This window comes from Electrophorus electricus, chromosome 25 (assembly GCF_013358815.1).
Source record: "Electrophorus electricus isolate fEleEle1 chromosome 25, fEleEle1.pri, whole genome shotgun sequence".
In the NCBI taxonomy this organism is placed as follows: domain Eukaryota; kingdom Metazoa; phylum Chordata; class Actinopteri; order Gymnotiformes; family Gymnotidae; genus Electrophorus; species Electrophorus electricus.
Genome location: NC_049559.1, coordinates 7,993,004 through 8,004,200, shown reverse-complemented (window position 1 = coordinate 8,004,200; position 11,197 = coordinate 7,993,004). Strand labels below are relative to the sequence as shown.

General features: G+C 40.8%; 1 protein-coding gene across 1 annotated transcript; it reads right to left on the bottom strand.

Annotated features, from left to right (window-relative positions):
- Positions 1 to 329: 329 nt before the first annotated feature.
- hpxa (hemopexin a) lies at positions 330 to 9,754 on the bottom strand. Its single transcript, XM_035522717.1, has 13 exons — positions 9,671 to 9,754; positions 7,757 to 7,902; positions 7,194 to 7,330; positions 6,794 to 6,905; positions 6,619 to 6,664; positions 6,324 to 6,477; positions 5,978 to 6,190; positions 5,764 to 5,865; positions 5,463 to 5,587; positions 5,180 to 5,339; positions 4,830 to 5,073; positions 3,723 to 3,901; positions 330 to 1,039 (listed from the first exon to the last, which is right to left on the bottom strand). Exons 1-13 carry the CDS (start codon positions 9,752 to 9,754, stop codon positions 330 to 332), a joined length of 2,412 nt encoding a protein of 803 aa, XP_035378610.1.
- Positions 9,755 to 11,197: the final 1,443 nt, after the last annotated feature.

Sequence of the window (11,197 nt, the reverse complement as noted above, 5' to 3'; positions counted from 1 at the left end):
TCCCCAGCATAACCGTTTAGCCTAATAACAATGAAGTAATTAGGCAAATATTGTTTAGCCTTTAACAATTAAGATATAAGGAAGCTAATATTGTTGTGATGTTTTAGCAAAAGACATTTTGCACACATGATGCATAGTGACTGATGACCTTGTGTACATTTGGTTTTTTGGGCACTTTGGAGGTGTCTAGGGCACCTACTGGAAAATTCTGTGTAGCATCTGACTCATTTCATGTATATGCTCAAAATTGTTCATTTTATTTGACAGGACCCTGGGGAATGATGAAATAGTCCCCCCCCCCCACCTTGGGGGCTGGGCGACCCTGAAGCTCAGGGGAACCTGAGTGCCTTTGTTCCCCTGTGTGCCTTGAAGGCTGTAGATCGAAGTGGAGCATGGCTCTGCATGTCCGGATTGATGACCTTCACAACATGTGTTCCATTGTCCCTAGGGCTCCAGTCCCTAGCCTTGCCAGCCTGGCACTTGTCCTCCCTCTTGGGTTTGCCCTCAGCCTGGCAGACCAGGGGCACGCGGTCCTGGCTGATCTGTGGCACCTGTGAGGGGTGCGTTGGAGTTGAGCCCACAGCTCTGCTCCCTGCCTTATTCAAGACAGCACGCCTGATGAGCAGGGAATCAGCCAGCTTTGGGCCACAACTCATTCTGTCCTCATTCCCCACCTCCACCTTTGTTGGCACTTCCCTCACATGCTTGTGGAGGACATGTTGGGTTGTGCCAGACTTGGGGAATTTTGGTTTGCTGGGGGCCGTTGTGTGGAGGGCGGCTTTCCCTGAGACGGGTGGAGCTGTCGGAGTGTGAGCATCCTTCACACCCATGACCTGAGCACTGCTCTTGTGTCCTGGTTCTCTGACCAGTGAGGGGAACACAGTCTGGCTGTAGCGCTGGCCTTCAACAAGGAATCTGCTTGTTGACTTGCCACCGTGACTTCCTGCGGTGGCTTCCGGAAGTGCTGGGAATCTTGAGTTCTTCCCAGACTTTCTCAAGTTTTGAAGGAATTGAGGTTCCTTCTTCCTCTGCGAGATTCCTGCAATATCTGGAAAGTGGTGGCTGCTTCTTATTTTGTGTTGATGAATTATTTTTCCTTCCACAACATTCCAGAATCCACTCAACGTGTATTGAGTAGGCATTTCACTTCACCAAATGATGACTGGTGCCTTACTGGGAAAAATAACATTTTGTTTTAAATAGTTTACAAATACTCATTAATTTATAACTATGTTTTACTTAATGTATACTACATTCTCTTAATCTGAACAACACAAATTTTATATTTATATAATTAATCTGAATCAATAAACATCTTATTTTAATCAATGATAATAAAAAGGTTAAACCTATGTAGCTTCTTTAACAAACGGAAAGACACTTTACATTTTATTTGGGAAAAATATAGTATACAACATTTTCCTTATCTAGACTAAATAACACAAATAACGCATCATTTAAAAATAGTTTACAAGTTCATTAATAGCCTACCTTTCATCACCTCACCTGAATTTCTCTTATCCTATTGACCATTCTATGTATATTATAAACAATTTACACATACATTAACTGCTAATCAGTTACACTCCTCTTAAGGCCGTAACGCGAAATAACGACAGGAAAAGGAGAAAATAGTCGCAGACGATTTGGTCGCTTCGAAGATTTTTTTTTTTTCCCCCGGAATTTATCGTTCAGTCTTTCGCATCGGAAAAAGGGACCACATATTCATCTATTGATTACGATATACTTTTGCACCTTTGAAAAACGCAAACGATATTGGGTATATCCAATTTTGAAAAAATATACAAAAACAAACATGCAAAATGAAAGGAACATTTTCCTAACGTTTTTCCACAATCTTTTCATTTCTTCAACTGCAAAACAATGAAGTGCAAATAAAATGTATTATCGGGTATCTTTAATATTTAATTTTCTAATACATGTTATCATTTTAGCACGATACGTCGTAGGCTAACTGAACCGGTTGCTAATGTAATTAGCTCGCTAGTTTCGGTACAGTGCTGTCCAAATAGAACAGGCATGTCATCCTCATAGCCAAGCTCATTTACGATATATTTGACGTCGTGCTTTATAAACATTTTGATATTTGTCACAAAGTTCTAGATGCTAAAGAGAAACGATATCGTGTTTGCGTCTCAGCCGTCGACCAGTCAAGATGGTTTTGATGCTCTGCCAACTTCAGAAACGACTGTAATTGCTTTAGTGAGTTCCTCAACTCCAAAAATAATAACAGGACGACAAAATAATGAGGATATTTTTTTTGCTGTGTTGAAAATCGCGTTTGGTGTGCAAGAAGCCATCTGTTAACCCGGTGTTGGGAATAATTTAATTGTCGACAGAATAAATTGCAATTAAATCGCAGTGTGTAACGGCCTTAAATCTAAACGGTTTCTCTTAATGCATTCCATCTCTTAATCTATTACATATTCTTTATTTAAATACATTAAGCAGTATAAACTATTTTTTTGGTTAACATGCTCTTAATCCCAACATGGAGTGAAAAGTTTACAAGATAGATTCAGTGGGATATTAATTACCTTAATCTATTTATATAAAATATCCTTAAACACAAGTACACATTAATTTATATTTGTCTAATATTCTCTTAATTGAAACAACGTTTGGAAAGACATAATTTCTTTTAGGCATTCCTTTTATATAGCAGTTTCTCACTGGTTTACCTTAAGAAGACTTTTTAGGCCTACCTTTGATATCGAAGAATTGTCCTAAATGGTATGCAATCTGTATTTTGCAGAGTCCGGTTTGCGCTCTCTGTCCGTAATGGTAACACCGTATGCAGCCGGGCCTTTTTTTAAAAAGAGCTGGTTCGATGACGTCACACATATTGTGACGCCATAATATTCGTCCGCATTCTAGTTCATTGTTGTCTTGAGAACAGAGATGTCCCTTATGCCCACCCAAGTGTACGTCTAAGTAAATAAAAACATCAATTTCCTAAACCTTGGTCACCATATCTGGACTTGTCTTCATATAACAATGCATAGATTTATGTTTATGGTTATACTTTATTAGTCCCTTTAACTACTACTACTACTACTACTACTATTATGATGATGATGATGATGATGATGATGATGATCATGAAGAAGTAGTTTGTGCTCAAAAATGTGTGATTTTGCATATTATGTAAATTATCTCAAAATCAAAGCAGAGCTTATGGGTTCTTGAGGCTTTTTTGTAGACTTTGAAGACTAGTAATGACTGGGAAAAAGAATTTTTTCTTTATAACATGTGGTCATTTCACAATGTCTCCTCAGAGAAAAGGAACACTGACTGGGGGTTGTATTTCCAGGAATCAACCTCAGGTACATGCATCGTGCTCCAATAAACCTTCTCAGTGTTCCATCTTCTAGAAGAGTTGTTTGTTGCCCTCTTTAGAAAAATGACACTTTTATAAAGAAAAGTGAAAAGAAGAGGAGAAGACTGCTGAGGTTGAGAAGACGAAAATTGGTGTGAAGAAGACTCATGAACCTAAAACTGAACTGTGAAATGTTTTGAATCCTGTGACAATTGTTTATTAAAGTTCACTAAACAACAAAAAGTGAATAGTAAATTCCTTACAACACCTTAGAAAGTTTCTGTAAACCTTCTGAAAAAACGTTTGGCCTTTTCCTGAGCTCCAGAGGTTGGCAGTGGGGCACATCAGACCATTTTGATTCTCTTTCCCAAGCTCTGGTCACCTATGCTGGCGATGGCAGACAGGTTCAGGTCCTTCTCCACTCCTAGCGACCTAAGCGAATCCACAAGGTCGATGCAGGGGTGCACCTTGTCCTCATACTTTGTGCTCAGACTACTACTCATTCCATCAATCGCACTGGGTTTCCTCAGCAACATCTCTGACATGCTTGATGCTCTCCTTCTACACAGCAAAACACACTAGCAAGTAGTGTTACAAATGAATAGTTAAACATAGATTAGCTGCAAAAATGATCTTTTAGAATTTATGTTCACATTTGCCTTCACAGTGAAGTTTGTCAGATATGTTCCAGTTCCATGTGAGACTAGATGATAAGTGTTTAATCCTAATGGACATTTTTCACAGTCTGGAGTTGGCAACATAATAGATTTACTTCCTGTCCAATATTCATCAAATATTCCCCAGGTTCTGAGACAACAGCAAGACCTAGAGACTTCATTTACGCCTTTTCTTAAAATACATATTTTAAATGTTTCCCAGTGCTTTGATGTGCATGCATGTTAATTAGTGTGGAATTGAGTGGGCCTAAAGAGTATCCGAGACCACTTTTGAGCTTTTGTCCCGCTTTAAATGATTTTGTACTGTGGGTGCATAGTAATGGTGGCCTCAGAAGTGAGTGTGTGTGGATATTCGAGAGATACGATGGCATAGTACGAATCTCAGGGTATGTCTGAATTTTCTTCTTATCCCAGTCATCAAAAAACATACATAAACAAGGTAAAAAATGAATAGAGAAAAACTTTATATTATTTTCATTTTAGTTTATTCATGAAACACAAAGTGCAATGGCGACTTACAAATTGCACTGGCAAACTACGGCTTTGTTGTTATGAAAGCTGTAAAGCTGTAGCTTGGACAGTGCACAGGACTCCTCTAGCATAAGCTACAGCATGTGCATTAATGGAAAGTAAAGTGTAAGCTTAGTTGAACTGGGCATTCAAGGTAAGGAAATGCATTTGAATCCTTGAGTCACAAGGAAAAGGAACACTAGCTGTAGAGTACCCGCATTGCTTGATGGTGGTTGCAGTGGCTAATGGAGGATGCGTCTGAGAGCACAGTTGCACTTCCTGCCTATCTCTCCCCTTCTCACTGTTTCGGAGGTATATAGTGGTCACAGCCAAACAGTTCCTTGGCCACATCATGTTTCACAGGAATGGCCTTGGAAGCCAACATCAGCATGGGGCTTCCAAAGTGGTAGAAATGGCTTCCAATCACGACTGTCACACCCTTGGTTCCGCACATGGCAGTATCAATCTTCTTAAAGGTGGTGAAGGGTTTAGGCTTTCCCGGGACTGGTGGCTTGACTTTCAGGTCCACTTCATAGAGCTCTTTACCTGCGTACCACAAGCACCACAGTGACAAACAGGCAGAAAGCAAGATCACATCATAAATTATTGTGCACATCTTTCCTTTCATGTCTTGTGGCAGAGGCTTTTGTACCTTTGATGACATAAACGATGTCTTTGCCAGGGCAAATAAAGGCAGCATCGACAGGACTTTCAATGCCCAGTTCCTCCTTCAGAGGTACAGGGTAGCCATCCAATGGCTCAAATGTATCTCCGGGTGTGTGTGACACTTTATGGGCATACACCATATCACCCTGCAAACAGGCCACACAGGCTAAAAGGTAACCAAGCCATTTTCTTCTGGTTAAAATCATGTCAGATATAAACCAACTAAGGACCCTGGGTCAAACAATGTGGCTTCACACTGCAGCACAAACCTTGATGACATGGATGTGACCCTCATGAGAGTAGGCAGCATCCACATCACTGTGCAGACCTTTGAAGACAATCTGAATTTTGTCAGAGTGGAATGTATGATTAATGACACTGAGGAAGTGGTGGTCTGGGGAGAAGAGGAGAAGCAAGTTAAAGTAGCACGAACATACATTTTTTGGCTCGACTGCTAGGGCTGCCTCTCAGTACAGAATCTTTGTCTGAAATATGAGGGCTTTTTTTCATCTCCATTCTGGCGGCCTGCCTGGAATATTTACAAGAACAGGTGTGAACACTCAGACTAACCTCTGAAAGCAAACAGATCACCATCTTCCTCTTCAGTGATGCTGTCCAGGTGTACACGGCTACACCGCTCTCTCTCAATATGCTCATCAACAGTATTGTCATCTAAGACACAAGAGTACATGCCATCATATACATCCCAAAGTACTTCAAACACCTCTGATTAACCCCACCCCCACCCCCACCCTCCACCCTTGTGCCCACTCTTTTCACCTACCAAAGTGGTGACATCTGATGAAGTAACCACGAATATCCTTGGGATATTTTCCATGGACCTCCACGTTAATGGGGTCAAACATGGAGAAGTGGTGTCCATGAAGGCAATAGTAGTGTCCCATGTACCGGAATGCAGAAGTGCAGTTGGGCATGCTTTTCAATTCTGTCTCATCAACCTTCTTGGTTTTTATGTCATAGTGGTAGATCTTTTGACCTAAAGTTTACAGAAATAACATCTGAAGTGTGTTGTGGAACAATTTATTGTGTATATAATAGCTGTAAAAACCACTAGTCTCTGTAAGTAATTCCTAACCCTTCTATTTTTAGGAAGTAGATGCTTGTCGTACCTTTGAAGAAGAGGACTGAGTCAGAAGGGCAGTCTGGCTTGGGGCATTCTACTGCAGCATCCAAGTGGTCCGGGATGCCAGGGAACACCTCCGAGATATCTTTGGGATAGCCCTTCTCCAGCTTGTGCTCGTCATAGGAGAAGACCTTGTTGTCCTACATACAGTGGAGCAAAAAAATATGTTCACGTTGAAGGGCTCAGTTTCTGCTGGTTTGGTACAAGGAACACATACCATAGTTATTTTCGTGAATTCTAAATATTGTTCTAAAATCCAGGTAAAAGACGATATAAAGTACCAAGAAGAAGAACTGGTGGTCATGCTGGTCGTGATGGTCATGATGGCCGTGCTTGCCGTGTTCGTCGTGCTTGCCGTGCTCGTCGTGCTTGCCGTGTTTGCCGTGTTCGTCGTGCTCGCCGTGCTCGTCGTGCTTGCCATGTTTGCTGTGCTTGTCTTGGTGGTCTTGGCTGTGCTGCATATGGAAAGCAGCGTCCACGTGGCCTATGTGGTGTTGGTCGTCCAGCTCAATGAAGGTCTTGTTTGAAAGCTCAGCTTCAGCATAGAAGCCCTTGTACAGTTTGTCATCTAATACCAATAATCAGAAACAGAGGGTTAGCCAAACAGTCCAGGGAGAGCAAAACATATCATTGTCAGTGAACTATTATTCTCCAAAAACCAAAAGAAGTGACTTGAAGCATAGTGTGCCTTATTTTCTCAGAAATAAGGCGTAGTGTGATATCATAAACCTCAGTTCTCACATCAAGCGTAGTGTTTGTTAGCTGATTACCTCAGATAAATATCGACTGGCTTTCTGCCGTTGCAGATATTCCCCTGACATGTGAGGCTAAGCAGTTTGTCTTTTTCCTCACTCACCCTTGAAGAAATAGAGCTCTCCTTCATCGTTCACTGTGACTGCATCAAACTCGAGTATACTGCACCGATCGTCATGGGGAGCATGGAAGGTGTGGTGAGTCCTGAACACCAAAAAATCAGAACGAGACGGGAGAATTTACGCTGCAAAGTCAAACGGAACTAAACTTTCAACAGTGTACCATGCAAAAAACAAAAAACAAAAAAAAAACATGCATGTGCATCTTTAAAAACATGCAAAGCCTGTACATTTTTTTATGAAAAGCTTTAAGCTTTAACAAATAAATAGCTTGCATGGGGTATATTTAACATCTCAAAGCATCAGAAGATATTCAGTAGTCAATAAGATATCCAATACTCAATGATTGCTGCCAGTGCCTTGCATTTTAAATTCCAAGGACATATGCAGCTATTAGCACTGTCGTAAGCAGAAGTATAAAATGCGCTTGGAATGAGTTACTGCAGATAAAGATTTTAATTAAATAAGAAACACGTTTTGGAGGAAGAGGAGGGGAGAATTTGTGTGAGAGGCTTTGAGGAGCAAGCGATGAAGCAGTAGGACTCACCGGTCCGGTTCAGCCGTGCCTGGGCGGGAGAGAGCCAGGCAGAAGGCGATGGCCAAGATAAACAGCTTCATGGCCGGGAGGGTTTGCTGGTTCTGCTGGAGGGAGAACTCAGCTGGAGAAGGTACCAGACAACCATCTTCTCCCCCCTATTTATAGCTAATGTCAATCAGGCAAGGAACGCCTGCCACCACTCATTGCACAATCAATTTGCACAGTGCGTAGGTGGGGCGTGGATGGGCTCACAAGCTCCCGTGTGCTTAGGCAACCATACAAACATGACCCCTGCACCTCGTGTTCAAAAAGAGGAAAGTATGTCATGATCATTTTGCTCTTTCTGCTGAGCTTGTCAATTATGCTGAGAAGATCAGCATAAAGTCAAGTTTGAAAATAGTTATTGAATTTCTATTTGTAGGTTCCAATTTAAGGTTTGATGCCTACATTTTTTTTTCTGTTTCTGCCTGCCAAATCAGTACCGCCACTTAAACATATTATTGTGTCTAGTGGCATATATTATTTCTGTCCCTTTTTGCAGACAGTTCCAGACGTTCCAGTTCCAGATGGTGTCCAATGCTTGAATTCAGTGCTATATCACCCTGCCATTGTTCGCCTTGGCTGAACAGTTTGTGCAAAGTTTGAAATGCCATGAAAGACAATAAAGCCAAACCAAATGCTTACCAACTTTTGGATATTGAAATGCTGCCCACTTAACCACCAATAATTGACCTGAAGTGTTGTTTTCATATCATCCTCTGCACTCACATGTTGATCTTCTAAGATATTTCCAAATATTGGAAAGACGCAACAGTTACAACAGATTGCAAGTCATTTGAGTCATTTGAGTGAAGAAAACCAAGAGATACTGGTAAGAGATTACAGAGGTGATCAGAAACCTCTTAAAAAATTGCAACATTCAGAAGACACCTCTCTTACATCTTGGAAGTTGCACCTGGAGTCCTCTGTAGACACCAACAACAGCTCCCCAGTTTCAAGTGTGTAAGTACAAGAAACTCAGAGAACACCACAACAATCTACCTCCGTGTGTGTATGTGTTGGTAAAGACAATACATTAGCAGAGACCAACACAATAGAACATACACATATTTCATGTGTATTATCACTATCGATTAATAGGGGACCCTCTTATCTTGTTTCATGAAGTTCCTGTCCAGTCACTCGATTAGCCAACAGCACTTTGACCTGTCCCTGTCTGAGGTAGCCAGTATAGATTATTTGCAGCATAGATTCACGCAATCTGATACACACAAAAATGATGGGTGTATGTAACAAAGTCAAGACAAAATTACATGCAACAATTATACTGCTTCATATTCAGTACTTCTTTTTGTAAATTTGAATAAAACTGCATCATGCAAATAACTGACAATATTATGGTTTTGTGTCTTCGCACGTTCACATATGGCTAGATTGATAGACACTTTTGTATGCATTTGTTTCTGCTCATTACCATGCTTGCACATATTCAGCCCATTCTGAACCCTCTTCTAAAAACCATTAACCTAATACCTCGAAACCTCGCCTTTAAACAGAAATCATCACATAGTCTCGAAATGTAAAAACCAAACAATGATATTACTTACATAAGTGGACAAACAGTTAAACAGCATGTAACGACAAGGAAAGTCTGAGATGCATCAAGTCCGACATCTTAATTTTATATCGGCTCACCTTGACATTTGCTTCTGACTTTATGTATAAAATTGCATTATTACATGCAATGAAAACATAAGGTATGGCACTTGTATGATTTGAGTGTTGTAAATTAGAGAATGTACTTTTTTTTAGTGGTAAGTCTAGTTTAGGTTTTCTCCAAGTTCAGTCTCTGTTGTTGTGGCTTCTGAAAGACGTGCGAGTCTGAAGTAAACCCGAACGGCTTGACTGAGTGACCATGCGGACCTCGGCCTCTTTTAGGCCTCCTGAAGTGAAGTCAAGGGCACAGGGCAGTGGAGCCCAGCTCCCCGCCGGGTCTGTGACCCCCATGAACTCTGCTCTCACGGCAGCATGTCTGCACTGGCAGGTCACACTTCCCCTGCTAGGTCTGGTGAGCTTCACCTCTGCCTTACTGATCGCCTACGGTTGATGGGCTCCAAAAGAAACCTGATTTCTATTACACCATGGCTAACGTGTTTTGACTTAGGAAAAAAACCTGCACAGGGATTTAAACCGAAAGCTCATCTTATTTATAAAAGACTTTACAAGATTTGTTCATTTGTACACATTAGCTACTTCCAAAGGATTGCCCAATACACATGTTGTGTAACGTTTGGTGAATAGAGACAAAGCCGAATACAGTAAAACAAAGTACTTTAATCCAATAAAGGCAATCCAAGTTGTAAACAAAAGCAGGCAGTAGTAAATATCTAAAGTCAGTGCAGCAAGGGAAACAAATCCAAACAATACAGGCACAGATGCAAGTAACCAGAGACCGCGTATACCATTCCAAAACGCTCAGAAACCTTAGAACAGATAAACGAGAATTCACAGACTGAATGAACAGAGAACATATGAATAAACATATACAGAGACACATAAGGATAACGAGGTACAGGTGAGACTAATAATCTGGTGACTGGGAATGAACAGGGAAATGTGGGTAACGTAGTCCTTCGATGTTGGTGCCACTCTGGCAGACGTGACATGCTGAGCCAACATGCATTGCTGAAGCATGCAGAAGAGGGCATTAAATGTCTATCATTAAATGTCTATCTTTATCCCAACACTAACTTAATGAAGCTACACACCATTTATACATATTTCTAGGTCATTCTCCTCATTCTCTTTTACATACAGATTATTAACTTCCCACATAGAATCTACCTATACCTGTGTATCCCAATCACATTTTAAAAAGCATATATAGTGTGATTATATAACAACCTGCAATTTCCTAATGTTACCCAAAGTTAAAAGGTCTTAGGCCATTAAACGTTCTAGCCCGTTAAAACCATTTACCACTGGTAAATAAATATGAGTCTTATTGAAAGAATGCATTTAATCTCTTCATTTTGAAGTAAAGACAAAATCCAGCTCCACCCAGGAGACTGTCTCTCCCAATCCTGATTGGTTGAGCTCCTTCTGTGGTGCCGTCCTGGTCCCACCCACTCATCGTCACTTGCAGCATCCTTGTGTTTTACACTTGCACGCTCCTATCTGTGTCTCCTGTACAACTCACCGCATTTGTTTTGTCTAGGTGGTGAATTTCTTGGGGTTTCTTTTTTTTTTTTTACATTTACGCAGACCAAATAAAATCACTCTGTATATCCTTCCACTCATTACTTTACAGTAGTAGAGGGACTTTAAGAATGCATCAATACACCTGTTTTAATGAAAGTTCCAAACAACCAAATACAACCTTTGATTCTAACCATACAAACCAGCATTAAAGGGATTAGGTTGCTAAAATATGAAAACTGATCCAAAATC

Coding starts and splice junctions, on each gene's coding strand:
- hpxa (XM_035522717.1), bottom strand. CDS start 9,754: ATGGGGGTCACAGACCCGGCGGGGAGCTGGGCTCCACTGCCCTGTGCC. Junction 5,074..5,179: donor CATCGTTTATGTCATCAAAG/GTACAAAAGCCT, acceptor TGTGGTACGCAG/GTAAAGAGCTCTATGAAGTG. Junction 3,902..4,829: donor CACTATATACCTCCGAAACA/GTGAGAAGGGGA, acceptor TTTGCTGTGTAG/AAGGAGAGCATCAAGCATGT.